This window comes from Lygodium microphyllum, chromosome 28 (assembly GCF_053477565.2).
Source record: "Lygodium microphyllum isolate KBCC chromosome 28, Lygodium_microphyllum_v1.1.10, whole genome shotgun sequence".
Lineage (NCBI taxonomy): Eukaryota > Viridiplantae > Streptophyta > Polypodiopsida > Schizaeales > Lygodiaceae > Lygodium > Lygodium microphyllum.
Genome location: NC_141162.1, coordinates 79667228 through 79686358, shown reverse-complemented (window position 1 = coordinate 79686358; position 19131 = coordinate 79667228). Strand labels below are relative to the sequence as shown.

Sequence of the window (19131 nt, the reverse complement as noted above, 5' to 3'; positions counted from 1 at the left end):
ATAGACATTGGAATGTGCATTGCATGAAGGGGCTAGATATATCATTATGACTATATTTCTTATGGTATCTGATTTCGACATGCTTATTGCCTTTTTTGGCGAAGAGGATCATTGGATGATAGTAGCTGGTAGCTAATCTCACTAAGCTCAGTAGAAACTCTTACATTTATCTAGAATAAAAGGAATACTATTGGTAGGATAAGGGGGTCAATATAGTGGCAGTTATCAAGTCCCCTTTCAGAAATCCATGTGACGAATTTTCAAAAACTTTTCAAGCAAACCTTGTTAAGCATGGGGTGAGGTGAGAAAAAAGATTTCGAGCACCTACTCTCTTCCACAATGCAAGATTGAAGCTCACGAAGGTCTAACAGTAGAGAAAAACTTGCTCATTAACCTATTGTAAGTAGGCATATGTAAGATGATAGGCCACATGGCTGGAAAAGGTTGAGGATTGCTTTATTTCCTCCAATCAAAACATCAAGTTTGTGTCTTTATATGAGCACCTTGCTGTAGTAACAAGGGGGTGTGGGGTGTCTTTTTACTGCCCCCCTTACCCTAGGACTTGTACAAGCGAATGTACAAGTCTCCTATATAGTGACCTCCCTATCAGATGTAGGTTTCGCAGAGAGAAAAAAAGAGAATCTTTTTGGTCTAGTTTAATCGATTTTTTGTGAACGCCAGACCAAAGATTTCTCGTTAAGTCGGGATTTGGGAACAGAGAGAAAAAAGAAAAAAGGAACGCGGCAGCAGCTCTGGGGCCCGAGGGAAGATATGGCGGATCTTCTCCGTTAGGGCAATGCTATTAGCAGCAACGATCACACCATCGCCGCGAGAGGCCCGCGGGTGCTAAGTTCGAAGGTCAGTGGGATGGGCAAACGGAGGGAGAGGAGGCAGCAGGCCTCGTCTGGACGCAGAGTCAAGCTGGACCTCTCGAGCGACCCCGCTGTAGATGCTACTCCCAGTGAACAACCGCGTATGCACCCCCTCTCTGCGTAACCTTTCCACAGCGTGACATTTTCTGTTTTTTTTTTTCCAGAACAACAGTTAGCTCAGCAGTTCTCAGAGGTAGACAAATTGCGCCTTTCCGTTCTGCCAGCCTTATAACCTGTCAGACAGGGTGCTGTGGAAATAGCTGGACATAAGTCGATGCATCAACTACGTGAGCATGCCATGCCTTTTGTGTAACAACGATATTTAGCCAAACCTATTAAGGCCAATAGAGATTAGTCCTGGCATGCTTATGTGGCAGTTTTTGCTAGTTGTGAGGTATTGCCTGCTTGACCTTAGGCTATAATGTTGCAGTAAAACGTTTTCTAGAATCTAGAATGTTTGGTGGCCGATGATGACAACTCACTCGATTACGTAGGTTTTATCTATTGTCAATAATCATGTCGATATGACATACGCCATCTCCCATGGAACAACAGAGTCTCGTTTTTCAAAATGAGTCGATGACATTGTGGTTATTCTTTTAAGTGGGTGCAAGTCCTGTTAGAAAAGTGTGCAGCAATGGAAGCAAAAAGGCATTGCTACAGTAGACTGCAAGAACACAAGGAAAAAAGAAAATGCTACAAGAATACGAGAACTCAAAGAGAATATACTCAGGAAATGGAATCCATATACTAGGCTCAAGAAACTGTACAAAGAGTCGGGTTTTGAATCATTGATAACATGCACCAATCTACCTTTTTCCACTTGAAAGCAGATGTGCTGAAGGATGTCTATTTGATGAGTGATTGGTAGTGACAGAAGGGAAGCCTATAAATAGGCTAAAATAATGGCAGACAGGATGACCAGTCAGCCATCAAAATTAGTGCCCAAAAATATAGGTTGTTCAGCTACAAAATACTTTGGCATATTAATAGAAATGCGACTAATTGCATAAACTCATACACCATGAGAGTACTCTACTTACACCCTTTCTTAGATCATGGGTGATTAGTGCAATAAAATACAGAATGATAATGACTCATCATAGCACATACAACAATGACAATTAGATAGGTTCATGGATAGACATTGATGTCGATGTTGATCGCACCAATCCCTGACCATAGAAAGTAGAATTAGGAGTTCTTGATGCTGATAACCAATGCCATGCAGTAGCATACATGACCATGGATGCCCCACCTTTGGCCAACCTTTGGCCAGACCACCAAACCCCTCCCCTCACATGAGCTTAGACTATTGTTTGTCAAACAAAACAACCCATCATGAGCTTGGAAGTCAATCATAGCTCCAAGATTTTAAAACTTGGTAGAGTTTGTTAATGTGTGTGGGAAACTGCACTATGGGTCCATTGCACCTACATATTCATGACGCTGAGACACCCCACCACCTTCTTACACTTCCTCTTTGGCATTGGAAAGTGATAAGGGATGCCTTCACATTAAGGCTAGAAGGTGGAAGAGAAGGCCTTCACAGCCTTTGCTTTTATTATAGAAGAGGAGCCTTTTGTAGATTTGGCCATTGCCTTTGTCGGAGGGCTTGAGTCGGATTTTGAATTTGAATTTAAAGATGACGATGACTCGAGGGAGGAGTCCTTACCCTTCTTCTTCTTTTCATTCTCCTTATGCAATGCTGCTAGTTCCTTGCATTCCTGCTGGAGATGCCCCTTCTTGCCACAATGGTAACATTGTGCCGCCTCCTTTTGTTGGTCACTCCTCTCTGACGTTGCAAATGCTTCCTGCTTGCCACCATATTGAGATGGTAGCCTCCCTTGTAAATGCAAAGATACCTCATGCTGAATAAGTATAGAGGATATATGCTCAAAACTAATAGGCGGTGTTGATCTCCAAGCTTGTAAGGTTTTGGCTGCACCCTCAAACTCTAGAAGAAACTTGTAGAGCACAGTCTCCCAAGTTGTGCTTTTGGAAAGGTGGATGGCATGTATCAAAGCTGATTCTGTATCTATGTCACCTAAAGAAGGAAGGGACGAATCATATTGGTTGCCTCAAACTTGATAGTCTGTAGTTGTCTATACAATGTCATAGTTCATGTGGTTGATGGAGCCTTGTATGTAAGCTGTAACTTTCCCCACACTTTTGAAGATGTCGTGTAGGAGGTAACATTGGAAGAGCTTCTTTAAAGATGCGGTGGAGAAAAGTAGAATATATGCGAGTATCATTTGTCTACCAAGTCCTAGGTGAGAATTGCTTCCTTGAGTTGTCTTCGTCCCAATCATCTGGAATAGAAGAGGGCATCTAAGGATGTAAGATGGCTCTTGAAGTGATGTACCATAGGCGCTTCTACATAAACCAAGTTTTCATGATGGCATTCTAGGTGAGGCAGTTAAGTGCCTTAAGCTTATCACCAGTAGAGCAACATGGAGGTGCCCTTTGAGAGATGTAGAGAAGATGAAATAAAGCAAGGGGTTAGAGAGAGAGATGTACATGTCGAGACTCAGCCCAAAACCACGAGGTCAATAGTTCAAGCAATACAATTCAAAACATAGAGAGAGGAACATAAGTGAAGAGAATGTAGTAACAAAGGCATGACAACTGACATGTGTGGGATCTTTCCTTTGAGTATGTCCAAATCGGGCTCAAAACGCAAACTTGCTGAAAATGCAAATTGGTGGAGAGCAGATCTGTGGAAAGAAAAGTTGAAAGTGGTTGCAAAAACAGAAAAACATCAGTTGTCAGTAGTTTAGGCAGAATTGGTTGGAGAATAGACAAAACGCATGCTGTAACTACAAAATGTAGGGGCAGACTGTACAAACACAGGCAGTAGACTGATTGTCTGGGGCTGAAAACTGCTGCCTTGCAGTTATGCAATCGCTTGGACCTGCCAGAGAAGGATCAACAACATACATAGGCAGGTTGGAGCAGTCAACACGTGATCAGACCTAGAAACAGCAGCTAAACACAACATTCAGCACCATAACCGATTGGAATATGCTTCAATACCATGTCAGAAAAGTGTGCAGCAATGGAAGCAAAGAGACACTGGTGTAATAGACTATAAGAGCACAGAAAACAGAAAAGGATATTGTAACAAGACGAGAACTCAAAGAGAATGTGCTTGGGAAATGGAATCCATATGCTAAGGCTCAAGAACACTACCAAGGTTTGGGCAGCAAGTCATTGGCATTGTGCACTAGTCTCCCTCTCTCCACTTGGAAGCATTATGCTGAAGGATGTGTATTTGGTGACTAATTGACAATGGGAGAGAGGCAGCCTATAAATAGGCTAAAATAATGCCAAACAAGATGACTAGTCGGCAAGCAAAATTGGTGCCCAAAAATACAAGTTAGCTGGCTACAAAATACTTTGGCATGAAAATAGAAAAATGTGAGTGACTGCATAGATTCATACACCCATGGGATGTACTTTTTTACAAGAGCACCTATGATAGAAACCAAATACTACCATGGATACTCTAGTTTGTTCAACATTGTGACGAAAAGTGAAGTGAATGAAGTGGACAATTAAAAAAACTTAAAAGGAAGAACTCTAGCTCGTGAATAAAATATTGTAATGAATTGAGATGAATGAACCTTACAAGTGTTCTATGTAAATAGCAGATGTAGGATTGACCCAACCATGGAAACAAGGAACACCCGTTCTAGGCCTTAGGAACAACCTAATGCATTTTGGTAGGCATTTACGGAAGAAACACTATCGAAACATTCCTTGGCATCTCTCTCTCTCTCTCTCTCTCGCTCGCTCTTGTGCATGTGCTTGCCTCTTGGCATCTTGCTCTCATTTGTCTCTTGAGTCACAATCTATCAAGTTGGTCGTCAATCCTGTTGTGCTTGTGTAGTATGCGAGGGTCACACTAGGTGCATCATCAACAATCCAATATAAGCCTTGATTTTGAATTCCAACGTACCTACTAACCATGCATTTCTTTCAAATTTTTTTAAAGTTTCGAGGAATTTGTTCAATTTTGGGGCAATTGGACCAATGTTGTGGGCATTTGGGGCAATTTTTATGCATTTGTAGCTTTTTGGGACCCTAATTGCCTTAAATTGGTTCCAGAGTCCAAATGCCAATTGTGCCAAATATTAAATTGCTTTGAATTGCCCCATTTGCCCCCAAATTCCCATTTGCCTCATATTTGGGGGAACTTGGGGAAATTCAAGGCATTTAAAGCGTCTACAATTTAGGCTTGAATTATCCCCAAATTTGGGGCATTTCAGGTCAGTCATTGCCCCAAATTAGGGGCTTTTTCAGCAAGGTTTGAAGTGCAATATCTGCAAATTTGTTGCATTTTGGATGTGAAAATTGCCTCCCAATTTGGGGCATTTTCAGCAACAAATGGAGGGTGATATATTCCCAAATTTGCAGCATTTCGGATCTGAAATTGCCTCCAAATTTGGAGCATTTTCAGCAAAGAAATGCAGGCTGGGATACCTTGAGTTTGAAGGCTGAAATCGCCCCTAATTTGGGGCATTTTCAGAAACAAATGCAGGTTGGAATATCTTGAATTTGGGGGACTGGAATTGCTCTAAATGTAGGGCCTTTTCAGCAAACGCATGTTGAAAGTGTGAGAGTGCACAACGGAAAGAAATGGAAACACAGAGACAAAGGAATAGAGAGAGACTGCAAGAAAAGAAGAATGAAATCTGCATTGAACAAGGAATAATGTTGATACAAACGGGAAAGTGGAAGGAGATTGATCAGTCCCTGCATGTGGCCCATAGCATTACTGAGGGCATGAGATCAGGCTCATGATGATGGTAGCATCGAAGACGAAGGAAGATGACAGAGTCAGAGTGTGCACCTGTGAGGGAAGGAGGAAGATGAATGAATGATGATAGGGGTAGGCTATATAAAAATACGCAAATATGGCCAACTTGCATTGGGGGAGGTCATAAATGCTGGCCAACCAGCAATAAATGCCGGTCAATGAAGGCAAAAATACCAAAAAAATAGGGGTGACCTTGGCAAAATCTAAGATGACAATGACAATGTTTGGTATGTGTAGGCAGAATGTGGAAAGCAGTAACTGATGGGCTTTTGTGAGAGCGTGCAACGGAAGAAGGAACACGAACACACACACACACACACACACACACACAGAGGGAGCAGAAAATGAAGGAAGAAATACTGCATTGATTGAAATGAATGCTGAATACAAAGTTGTGGACTGATCAGTCCTTGCACGCAGCCCGGAGCGTCGGTGAGGACGTCAGATCAGGCTGATGATGACGGTAGCATCGAAGATGGAGGAAGATGACGGAGTCGGAGTGTGCACCTACCAAGGAAGGAGGGCAGATGATAATACAACTGATTGCCAAGTGGAAAATGGCTACAAATAGCCAAAAAACCCAAAAATTGGTTGACCTAAAATTTGAGGCCAAAAATATGTCCAACCAGCATTTAATATTGGTAAAAATGCCAGGAATGCTCAAAAAAATCCCGGAAAGGGTGAACAATGTCCAGTAGGTGAGGTAGACTGAAGAATGCTGAAACTGCCCCAGGAAATGTACATAAAATCCTTACTAGAGGAGAAAATGCACTGAAATGCAATAATTTGAGTGCTCTAGAATGAGCTACCTCCTCCGTCAAAACAAGTGATAGGTAGAGCTCCTAAAGTCCTTGTCTGACTCAGATTGAAGCTCACAGGCAGGAGTTGACAAGGTATGACAAACATGACTGCTAACATCTTCTTCCATGAAGGATCATATCAACAGGTTGGAGGACATGAGGGATGAGCTTGCGTCCCTTGGCAGGATGATCTCTTCAGAGGATATGGCCATGATTCTTTTGACTCAATTGCCATCTCCTCAGTTTGATGTCTTCTACACCAGCCTTCTTACATAGGACCCGTGAGAAGCTTCTATGGGAGGTATAACCGGTCCATGACTCACATAAAGCGGTAGTTCCTTCAATTAACACTCGGTCTTTACACACATACACACACACACAAGCAAAGACCTCACTCCCTCGCTCAACACCAGATTTGCCTAGAAGACCGGCGCCCCTCTCGGTATTTCTTTATCATTTAAAAGATGGAAAATTACAACAATGATAATGTTAAAAAATACATAACCTGTGAACAGTTGGTTTTCATCTCTTCCGAGTAAATCCTAGTTGCATAAGAACAGTACAACATGTCTAGATCAACATTCCTTTTAGGAAAGCATTTTCTGTGACTAAAACTCAATAATTCTTGTGCAGAATTGCAATTTGCAGATCTCTGAATTCACTGTTCTTACTGTCCAGCATGTTCAGAATTCGTTGTTCTTACTGTCCAGCATGTCAAGAGTTCACTGTTCTTATTGTTCAGCATGTGACCAAAACTCAATGATTCATGTGCAGAATTACAGTCTGCAGATCTTTGAATTCATTGTTCTTACTATCTAGCATGTTCTTTATTTTCTGTGACCAATACTCAATGATTCATGTGCAGAATTTTAGAGAAAACACAGAATTGTACCTTCGATGGAATTAATCTATCATGCGAAGCATTTTCTCTTGAGAATAGAGAGAGAGTTGATCAGAGGGAGCAAGCTCTACCTCTGTACTTGAGTCAGAGACGCAGAAGTACTCTCCATGGTTGATTTTCTTGTAGCAATTTGCCCTTAGCTGCTCAAAACTTCCTTCTTCCATCTGCCCCTTATGCCTATTACGTTCTTTTTAGTTCTCTCTCTCTCTCTCTCTCTCTCTCTTTTGGGAATTTGTGCCACATGGTATACATGTAACAATTTTCCCATTTAAACCTTCAGGTCTAAAAATCTCCATGATTGGTGCAAAATTTGACCTCAGTACAGACCAAAGAATTAATCCTCGTGCAAAAAGGAAGATAATGATGCGAACAGATTCTCGGGTCCAAATATAGTAACTCCCTAAATTTTAGGGATGGTGACCCTTGCATTTCTCAAGTTGTTCTGAGCAACTTTTATCATTGTGACCATATCAAAAAGTGTAATATGGCTCAGTTACGGCGACTTTTATTCTGTGAGCATTCTCACATGTGCATCCAGGCTCATTGTCCTGCACCATCTCTAGTGGCTAAGCACACAGTTCCAAACCATTGGCATTCTATTCTTCAGTGCCCATTCAATATGCAACCGGTCCTTAGGCTCAAACAAACCATTAGTCCAATTTGTTCCAATGGCTGTCTTTTCTGGCCATGCAAAGGTTCCTGCTTATTCCAAGAGAACTTTGGTGGTAAGAAGCAACACCAACAAAAGAAAAGAAAAATAAAATATTTATATAAGTAAATAAGAAAAGCAAGAGTAAAAAGTATCACCACCTGGTGACAGGAGCAGCTTGCCCTGCTTGTTTTGGAGCATGACGAGTGTGCCAAAGAGGTAGGTAGTGGATCCACCTCCACCAAAGCTTTTGTTGCACGTTCGGGAGGGGGGACGTAAAAGAAAGGGAAGTCACATGCTAAAAGATAGGAGAGTTCTTCAGGTTTTGACTTCGACCTGGAGAAGCCTAAATTCCCATACTGTGGGAAAGGGACACATCTAGAGGAGGAATGTTGGAAGAAGTACCCTCACCTTCGTCCGGGAGCGAAGGATGGAGCTAAAACATTGGAGCCTTCTACCTCTACTCTAGTAGTTACCCATGAGTCAGTGTTCCTTCATATTGTTGACTTGGAGAAGCCTTCTTTGTTGGTTGCCTCTTCTTTTGAGAGGCCTTGGCTGGTTAATAGTGGAGCTTCTAGTCATATGACTCCTTGAGGTGATTTGTTGCAGTATCTATGCCCTTCTGAGGGTTTAATTACTGTTGGTGAAATTGTTTCAGTGCCTATTTGTGGTGTTGGCACTTTGCCTTTATTTCCTGTCCGCGCCTCTAGCTCCCTTTCACAAGCTCTTTATGCTCAGGACTTGGACTTTCCACTCCTCCCAGTTTATGGCTTTATGAAGCTTGATACTCGAGTTGTCTTCATCGAGCGGGTCGTTTGTATTCAGGATTCTTCCACAGGGGCTGTTATTGTGACAGGTTGGCAGGAGAGCGGGCTTTATAGATTCCATTCTCGTTCTCTTATGCAGGGTCCTCCGAGGGAGTGTTCTATTGCTTCACCCGTTTCCGCTTGTATATCCTCTTTTCCATAGGTTCCTTCTCGTGCCCCACCCTCTCCTTCTGGGGTTCCCTCCTACCCCCCATTCCTTTTAGCGGGGGATGATCTCGGTGATGTGGTTGTGGATTTCATGGTACCTAGTGTTTCAGAGGGGCTTTTCTAGGATCGTGATGAGCTTCTTCATCGGCAATTTTCATTGACGGACTTCATGGACATTGGCATTCCCCTTGCCACGCCAGGGTCCGTTTCTCCCTTAGCCTTTTGCCACATCCAAGATGTGAGAGGGGGGTGTTAGCAGTCATGTTTGTCATGCCTTGTCATCTCCTGCTTGTGAGCCTTAGTTTGAGTCAGATGAGGACTTTAGGAGCTCTGACTTGTCTATCACTTGTTTTGATGGAGGAGGTAGCTCATTCTTGAGGACTTAGTTTATTGCATTTCAGTGCATTTTCTCCTCTAGTCAGGATTTTATGTGCATCTCCTGGGGTAATTTCTGCATTCTTCAGCTTGGCTCACCTGCCAGACATTGTCCACCCACCCTTTTCGTGATTTTTTTTAACATTTTTGGCATTTTTACCAGCATTAAGTGTTGGACAGACATATTTTTGACCTCAAATTTCAGGTCAGCTAGTTTTTGGGTTTTTTGGCTATCCACTCGGAAGTTAGTTGGATTATCATCTTTCCTCCTTCCTTGGTAGGTGTACACTCCGACTCCGTCATGAAAGAGCTATATGCTGCTGATTCGGACTTTGCTAATATTTATGATCAGCTTTGCAATGGCCAAAGGCATGAGCATTTTATGCTAAGAGATGGATTCCTGTCGATGTATAGACGACTGTGTGTCACAAAGCAGTTGAGGCCTAGAGTGATCATTGAAAGTCATGCTCCTCCATATGCAGGACACAGAGGTATTGATGCCACAATCAAGGCAGTGGAGCATTTCTTTTATTGGCCAGCTTTGAGGCATGATGTAGAGCAGTTTGTTAGGGCATGCATCATATGTTAGAAGGTAAAGCATGATAGGCAAAAGATGCCAGGCTTGTTGCAGCCCTTGCCTATTCCAGATAGACCTTGGCAGAGCATTGCTATGGACTTTATCTTGGAGCTTCCTAGGACACCTACAGGGAATGATGGAATATAGACTATTATTTGCAGGTTTAGCAAACAAGCCCATTTCATTCCAATGAGGAAGAAGATAAAGGCTGATCATATGGTACGATTATTTATGCAGCACATTTTCAACTATCATGGTATGCTTGAGTCGATCATCAATGATCAAGATCCTCGGATGACCAGTCTATTCTAGAAGGGGGGGTTTGAAAATATGGGTACCACGCTGAAACTCTCATCATCCTTCCATCCGCAGACAGGTGTTCAGTCTGAGGAAGCAAATTCCACAATGTTGGATCTTTTGAGGTGCTATGTTTCAGACCACAAGACACAGTGGGAGCAGTATTTGCCATTGGTTGAGTTTGCATACAATAATACGGTGCATAGTTCCACTGGCAAGGCTCCATTTGAGGTGGTTGAGGGTGGCAAGAAGGTTCCACCGATTTTGCACACTCAAGATAAGATCTTTGAGGCTGATCGCTTTGTGGAAAGCTTGGATGCAGCCTATGCAAAGATAAAGTATGCACTTTAGAGGTCACAGGACAAGCAAAAGCGGGCAACTGATCGCCATAAACGTGCTTTGCAGTTTGTAGAGGGCGATTATGTATTGCTGCATTTCGAAAAGGCAAGGCTGAAAAAGATGAAGGGAAGAGAGAGATTGTATCGGAAGTTAAGCATGAGATACTATGGGCCCTTTCAAGTGTTGGAAAAGGTCAGCGATGTTGCATATCGGCTGAAATTACCTCCACATTGGCGGATACACAATGCCTTTCATGTCAGTTTGTTGAGACCTTTTCGTGGTGATGTGCCAGAAGATGTATCTGCTGAAATTCAGCCAGAGGTTGAGGAACTAGATGAGATTTTGGTACTCGAGCAGATTTTGGCACATAAGAAAAGGAAGGTCAGAGGTAAAGTTTTCAGAAGATATTTGGTGAAGTTTCAAAATTATTCACCAATGGATGCAAAATGGATGGAAGAGGATGACTTGGCAGACCATCCTCAGTTGTTGCAACTTTATCTCGATGCCTTTCAGTTAGAGCCGCCTCGGGCTTACTCAGGTTCAGCAAAGCGGGCATCCGGAGCATTGTTTGATGCTCAAGGAGGAGTAGCACTTCCACTCCACCGGTTTTGGACAGCTCTCGTATGTAGTGGATCTCGGATGTATTCAGCATGCATCCAAGGTATTGTGCTGACAGTATGTCTGCCATGAGGTCACTACTCGGTGTACTAGTTACTGTGAGATACATGTATATGAGTATAGTTGTCACTGCAGCTCTGAGACTATACTTATGCATGAGTTTTGGACCAATTTGGCATGAGTTTTTGCCTCAATTTTGAGATGAATTTCTGATTAGTTTCAGCTCAGTTTTTGATCACTTTGAGAACCGTTTATGATCACTTTGGGATCAGTTTTGCATCAGTATCTGATCAGTTTTTTTTTACCATCAGCTTGTGATCAGTTTGGAGTCACATTTGCAGCCATTTGTGATCAGTTCTCATATCAGTCCATTCAGTTTATGATCAGGTCGTGCTCAGTTTTTAATGGTTTACAGCTGATTCCATGGACAGCCGCATGTAAACGAATGTCATTGAAAGTTTCAGCCATGGTTAATGCTGAGAATATGCTTTACTGTGGTTTTGAAGTTAGAACGGTTGAGAAACATGAGTTATGGATGCATCCAATGGTTTCTAGCACCAGTTTTGGACTGTTTTCCAGTTTTCTATTATGTTTTGCTGGCTGGAAATTTTCAATAAGTTTTGTGCATATGCAACGGTTTGACAACAGTGGCCAATGTTGTGGTGACTGTCATGCCAAATTGAAATTCCAGTGCAATATATTTTTGCTTTGGCCCAATGCATGGCAATTGAGGATGAGGTTTTCAAGGGGGAGGTTTGTCACGGGGATGTAAAATTTTGAGATGCTTTAATCTTGCTAGTAACATTTGATTAAGTTACTAATCAAATGTGCAAGGTTGTTTAGCATATGTGATGCACATGGCAGTTATTTCATGGGAACGGGTCAAGGACCCTTAGGATGCAGTGGGTGTTAAAGGCAAAAGTTGTGTTAAGTTATGCGAATTGGGTTTTGGTGGTCAGTTGGTGCTAGGTTGGACCCTAGGACAATTGTTTGGGCATTAAGTGTTAGTGGTGACACTAGGGACTAGCATTAATTAATTAATTAATTCTAGTCTAAGGGTCAACAAAGATTGGGAACCACTCCAACTTGCAAATGGCCTAGCCAATTTCATTCCAGATGGGCATTTCTAATTTTTGGGCAGGGCCAAAAGGGTTGAAATTAATTTTCAAAATTAATTAATTCTGAAAAATTAATTTAATGGCTGAAAATGCATTAGGAAGGCTGCCACTTGGCAAAACTTTCCCATGCAAGTAGGGAGAAGGATGTTGGAGGGTGGTGGAAGCTAAATGGCAGCCATTCGGAGGTTGGTGGAGGGAGAGGAGGTGATCAGATTTGGTTTTGAGAGGCGACGACGATTGATCGCGCGCTACGACAGGATAGGGGGCAGCAGGTTTTCTCTTATGCGTCAAGAGAGGCGGTGGAGGAGAGAAGGGCTCGCCAGTTGAGTTGAGCTGGTGTTTTACCCCCCTTTTGAAGCTGTTGGTGCCATCAGATTTGTCATCTGAGCTACGAATCAGAAGATACATTTCAGCTGATTTTCTCTCTTTCTATATCATTCTCTCATCTCCTCCAGTCTATGCTCAAGTATTCTCAGCAATTCTCAGCCATGGGTAGCAGAGTACATCCAAATTTGGTGGACAGCAGAGAGTTTATTGCTGTAAACCCTAAATTACAGCAGTAATTAAGGTTTAGCAGCCACCTTGGGACCCGAGCCATAAGTCAAAGGCATTGTACACTGAAATCAGCACCGGAAATTCGTGGAATTGTGAGGATTTCAAATGCCAGCCTATCTATTGTGAATTTGGGGCAGCATTTGACCAATTGGGGTTCCTTTAGAGCAAGTCCTGGGTGAAAATCAAGGGGCAATTTGCCCAAATGCTTTGCTGATTAATGGAACAGCAAGGGGCTTTTGAAACAGGCAAGGAGATTGTGAAAGCTTGGCTTGTAATCTATCCATCAGCAATTGAAATTAAAGAAATACCGAAAGGGGCGCCAGTTTTGGGGCCAACAGGGTGTCCACTGTCCATGTTTATGAAGGTAAAGTGAGCATTTCAGTTTATGTTCATTTGCTAATTGCTGTAATTAAGTGCTTAATCAGGTTAAACCACCCTATACGAGAAGGAAGGTTGGTTTCACCTTTCTTTTCTTCTTTCTTTATTACCTTTCTTTTTCTTCTTTTGTTTCTTGAATCTTCTCTATTGTTTTTTTCTTTCTCTCTATTCTTTTCTTTTTTTTTTTCTCTCTATATTTTCTTCTCTATCTTTTCTTTCTTTCTCACAAGGACTCAAGTGAAAAGATTAAACCTCTCTCTTGGAGTCCTCCCTTGACCTCTCAACCCTTCAAACCTCCTCCTCCATCAAGCTATAGCCTCTTTGTACTTCCTCAAGCTCTCAACTCCTTCAAGCTCTTTATTCTTTCCACTCCTTTCTTTAATTATCTCACCCTCCACTCATGACCCTCTAGGCTCTCTCTATACATCATCAATGGTATCCCCTCTCCATGAGGCCTTTTGCTTGCATTGTGTCTACTTCGAACGAGTGAAGGAGAAATCCAACACTTACAAGTGGCAATGCAAGTATTGCCCAAAGCTCCAAACCTCATTCGTCACTCGCCTTCTCATCCACCTTTGCAAATTAGGAGGGGAAGCCATACCATGCTCCGATGTTCCTGACGATATCTATGAAGATTTTTGAAATACTTGCCATTGAAGCTCGCGACGCCCCCCTCCCCCCCCGCCCCATGACATGACACGACGTGACGTGCCCCCCTCCCCTTAACACACACCCACCCACCATGACGCCCCCTCAAAAATTCTTCCCCCCCCTCCAAAATTTGGCCCCCCCTCCTCAACACACACCACACCACCCCACCCCTGTCCCCCCCCCCCTCTCAACACACACCACCCCACCCCTCCTCCCCCCCCTTCAAAAATTCAGTCCCCCCCCCCCCCCCCCCTCTCCCCCCTTCAAAATTCGCGACGCAAAGGCCTTTCAAGGGCAAGTGAGGAGGTGATCTCTCCCGATCATGAGGTCTCAGATGCAGAAGACAATCCCTCTCCAACTATCTAGGTTTCGTCCGTTGGAGGGGCCTCTTCTATCTCATCTAGAAAAAGCCGTTCAAGTGGTGCACCTATGTCCAAGAGACAAGCCACTGTTGCCCAAGCAACGGGGTAAGTTTTTGGTCCTCTCTTCTTTCTCAAGGAGAGGCAAAGGCAAGCGGAAATAGAGATTGCATGCACTATAATTGAGTGCAATCTCTCTTTCCATATTCTCAAAGTGGATCGATGGAAGCGGATGGTGAAAGCCATTGTCGCCGTTGGTCCATGCGAGGGATGATACAGTGTCACGTACAATGATATGTGTACCAAGAAACTCGATGAGGAGAGAGAGAGGATTGATAAGTCCCTTGAGCCCAATGTGTGCCGGCTGGGTGAAGTATGGATGCTCTATTCTATCTGATGGATGGAGTAACCGCAAAAAAAGGTGGATCATCAACATCCTCGTCTTTTGTTCCCTTGGCACATATTTGCTACGAGCGGTGGATGTAGGCGCAAGGGGAAGGAGAACCACGGGCTCGTTCATGTATCGACACATACGGTAAGCCATCATTGAGGTAATTCTTTTAAATCCATTATTTTGTAATATTTTCTTTTAACCTTCCAAATTTATTCTAATTTCATCGTGTATAATCTTGTACGTTAGGCCGCAAAATGTGGTGCAAGTTGTCATGGACAACGCCTCAAATTGTGCATCTATGGGGCGGAAACTTGAGACCGAGTTTTCGTTCATAGTATGGACACCATGCGCTACACATTGTCTAGATCTTCTTATGGAAGATATAGGCAAGTTGAAGTGGGTGGCGAGGATTATCAACGGTGCTTTCACAATTGTTGGCTTTGTCAACTCCAAGGTTGAGTTCTTGCGATTTATTGCTCATACTCGGACTTGGAGTTGAAGAAGCCCTCGAAGACTCGGTTTGTGGCCCTGTGGCTTCTCCTCGAGCTTCTCTATAACGTTCGCAACAAGCTATAAAAAACAGTTGTATTAGATGAGTTTAAGGAATGGCTTGAAGGGGAGTCCACATCAAGCGAAGTGGAAGTGAAGGCCGTTCAAAGGCTTTGCTTAAAGGAGGAATTTTGGATGGGTGTGAGGGACATTATCATTGCTGTCACTCCCATCTACAAGGTGCTTTGCATGACGAATATGGAGGGAGCTACTATTGGCTTTCTCTATCATCTTATGGCGGATGTGATGGAGGTGATACAATCATCGACCATCTTGGATGGAGAGGCCTCTTTTTCATGGTATTTAAAAAAATAAAATAAAAAAAACATATTTTTTAAAATTTTAGAATCTATATTTTATATTGTCTCACACTCTTTCTTTTCAAATTTCACCTCTAAATCTCCCTCTAAATCACTATCATCTTACACTTATTGCAGTGATATCTTGGATACCATCCCTAAAAGAGATGGCATGCTTTTTTTGACAAAGAAAAGATGGGATCGGATAAATTGACCCATACATGGGTCTGCGGCACTTTTGCATTTCGCCTTCAAAAAACCCTCTCTCTTCATGGATGCTTGTGTCCTTGCCGATCGTGATGCCTGTCCTTCAAAGGCTTTGGCAGAAGAGCACCATAGTGCTACCCATACATGGGTTTGCTGCACTTTTGCATCCTGCCTTAAAAAAACCCTCTCTCTTCATGGATGTCAATGTCCTTGTCGATCGTGATGCCTTTTCTCCAAAGGCTTTGGCAGAAGAGCACCATAGTGCCTTCCTCTAGGAGCTCATTAATTATAGTGATCAAAAGGGGACCGCTTTCGCATCTACCATTTGTTGGAAGCGAGAATTGTTGGTGAAACCCTTTTTTTGGTGGGAGTTATTTGGCTACCAATTGCCTCACCTCCAAAGAGTAGCCTTACGTATTTTTGTATAGGTTTGAAAATCTCTTTTTTTTTTTCATTTAATTCTAGTTACAACTTACAACTTGCAAGTTTAAAGTTTAAACTTACTTTTTCTTCACATGGTTTAGGATTGTTCATTGGGTGCATGTGAGAGAAATTGGTTCGTCTATTCCCTCGTGCACACCAAAATTCGTAAGAAGCTTAGCACACAACAATTGGAGCAGGTAATTTATTGTCGCTCCAATTTATGCATGCTACACAATATGCATGAGATGTTTATGGCAAGACAAGTATCATATATCTAATTTTATACTTTTTAGTTCATAACTTTATTCATAGATTATGAAATATATTTAAAGAAATTTCATTTGTTTAATCTAAGGTCTTCATTCTTTAAATGTATAGATAAATGTGGATTCACTCAAGCTCTTTGCTAGTACTCTTAAAAGTGTGACTCGTGAGAGAGACTTGGAGGAGGAGCAAATCTTTAGGGAGCTTTAATTGGGTCTTGATGAGATAGACTGGCGGGTCTCTCGCACTCGTGCACGGCATGCCCGTGTTGTTATTCGCCCTCGTGTCGGTAGCGAGGGAACTTCCACTTCGGCATTCACATCGGCTGCACGTGATGCTTGTGGGGCCCTTAGATGCTACACGAGGCATGGGAGTGGCTCGAGAAGTACTCCCAGTTCGGCCCGAGAGGACATATCTATCACTGCCTCTCACCTAGAGCTTAAAAAGCCCGAGTGATGATGAGGGCAATGTCATTAGTGAGGATGATTTTGTTAAGGAGGGTGATGGCTCCTCAAGCGGTGATGAGGATGCTTCCACCTTCGATGCCAAGAGTGATATGAGCACCTAGAGTAATCATGTATCTTGATTCGGATTGAGCCATGGATAATGGCTTTTATCTCAATCCATTTTTGTACACTTTTTGTATGAGATTGCACATCTCGCTCATAATAAAGTTTTTGGTTTCATTATTCATGCTACAAAGTACACTCTCGAGTCTTGTTTTAACTCTCTTTTGCACTTTTGAGTCTTGACTTGAATCTCTAAGTTTATGTTTTAACTTTTAAGTCCAAACATTAAGCATATACTTAAAATTATATGTATTTTTTCTTTCATCGGATGTAGGTCCAAGATATTATTAGTTCGATTAGTATCATACTAGCATCGAACTATACTAATCGGATGCCATCGGACGTGACAACCATGGCAAGGAGGCTTCATACATAGCTTGGGGACCTCATTTTGAGACTTAGTGGTAAGATTAAGGTGGCAGTCGTCACCATCTAGGGCTCTATCAGCATCTATATCAAGGCGATTATCCCTTTTCCTTAGCGTTTCCTCCTCTGCTCAAGTCGTCATCTTCTGTGGACATGTCGTCAACATCACAGTCATTTCCCTCTGCAAATGCAAGGTTGCTACATCAGACAATAGTGATTCCACTCTCTGGCGGAGTATCTACACTGATTGTAGCTGATGTCCTCATGTTTCGTCCCTGTTGTCACATAAAACACAAATTTTGTGGGGTTTTTGAGATATATACGAAGATGTCTTACCACCAGTTCTTTGTTGACTCAAGAGGATGAGGTATCCGTTCCTTCCTTTGAGAGACGGAGAGGTTTTCGTACTAGTTCACGCGACGACCGGAGGTCAGCTAGCCCGTTTATACGTGATACCTCTCCTCCTCGTTCTCTCCATGTTTCAAAGAAGGCCTGTTTTGTTGGCTTTCATATGCTTTCCATGGCACCCTCTATACAGGTGCCCGTACTCCCTTCTTTGCCGAAAGAAGACCGGCTTGATGGTTCCAACTACTCTCTTTGGTTGTGTAAGGGGGAGTGTATCCTTGATACCTTCGATCTTTGGGAGTTTGTTACCCACCCTATTCCCCGTCCAGTGGAGGATTCCACAGTTGGATCATCGATAGATCGTGCGGCTTTATGGGATCGGCTCAACTCGAGAGCTCGATCTTTCCTCTTTATGAGCTTACAGGATTCTGTGCTAGTGCATGTGCATAGGTTGCGGAAAGCAACGGAAGTGTGGACAAAGCTTGCTTCTTTGTACCATTAAAAGACATTTGCCCATCCGATTACTCTTGAGAAGAAATTATGGATGCTCGCTGTTGATGATTCTTCTGTGAGAGTGTGCGACGGAAGAAGAAACACACACACACACACACACACACACACACACACACACATAGAGGGAGCAGAAAATGAAGGAAGAAATACCGCATTGACTGAAATGAATGCTGAATACAAAGTTGTGGACTGATCAGTCCTTGCACGCAGCCCAGAGCGTCGGTGAGGGCGCCAGGTCAGGCTGATGATGACGGTAGCATCGAAGATGGAGGAAGATGATGGAGTCGGAGTGTGCACCTACCAAGGAAGGAGGGCAGATGATAATACAACTGATTGCCAAGTGGAAAATGGCTACAAATAGCCAAAAAACCCAAAAATTGGCTGACCTGAAATTTGAGACCAAAAATATGTCCAACCAGCATTTAATGTTGGTAAAAATGCCAGGAATGCTCAAAAAAATCCCGGAAAGGGTGGACAATGTCCAGTAGGTGAGGTAGACTGAAGAATGTTGAAACTGCCCCAGGAAATGTACATAAAATCCTTACTAGAGGAGAAAATGCATTGAAATGCAATAATTTGAGTGCTCTAGAATGAGCTACCTCCTCCGTCAAAACAAGTGATAGGTAGAGCTTCTAAAGTCCTCGTTCTAGGCTCACAGGCAGGAGTTGACAAGGTATGACAAACATGACTGCTAACATCTTCTTCCATGAAGGATCATATCAATAGGTTGAGCTTGCGTCCCTTGGCAGGATGATCTCTTTGGAGGATATGGCCATGATTCTTTTGACTCAATTGCCATCTCCTCAGTTTGATGTCTTCTACACCAGCCTTCTTACATAGGACCCGTAAGAAGCTTCTATGGGAGGTATAACTGGTCCATGACTCACATAAAGCGGTAGTTCCTTCAATTAACACTC

At 42.8% G+C, this 19131-nt stretch overlaps 1 protein-coding gene across 8 annotated transcripts in view; it reads left to right on the top strand.

Moving 5' to 3' along the window:
• The first annotated feature begins 665 nt into the window (after positions 1–665).
• The window catches only part of LOC148011649 (WW domain-containing protein), a 139677-nt gene continuing 121211 nt past the window's right edge, over positions 666–19131 (top strand). For 4 of the 8 annotated variants that reach the window (XR_015689394.1, XR_015689393.1, XR_015689397.1 and 1 more), the window contains exon 1: positions 667–973. Coding sequence is in view for 2 of the 8 variants with exons in the window: in XM_087670914.1 (XP_087527040.1) it covers positions 868–973 (106 nt within the window). In the remaining 6 variants the exon portion in view is untranslated. Of the gene's footprint in view, positions 974–19131 lie in introns of all 8 variants that reach the window. The other 4 variants (XR_015689395.1, XM_087670914.1, XM_087670913.1 and 1 more) reach the window with 4 other exon arrangements.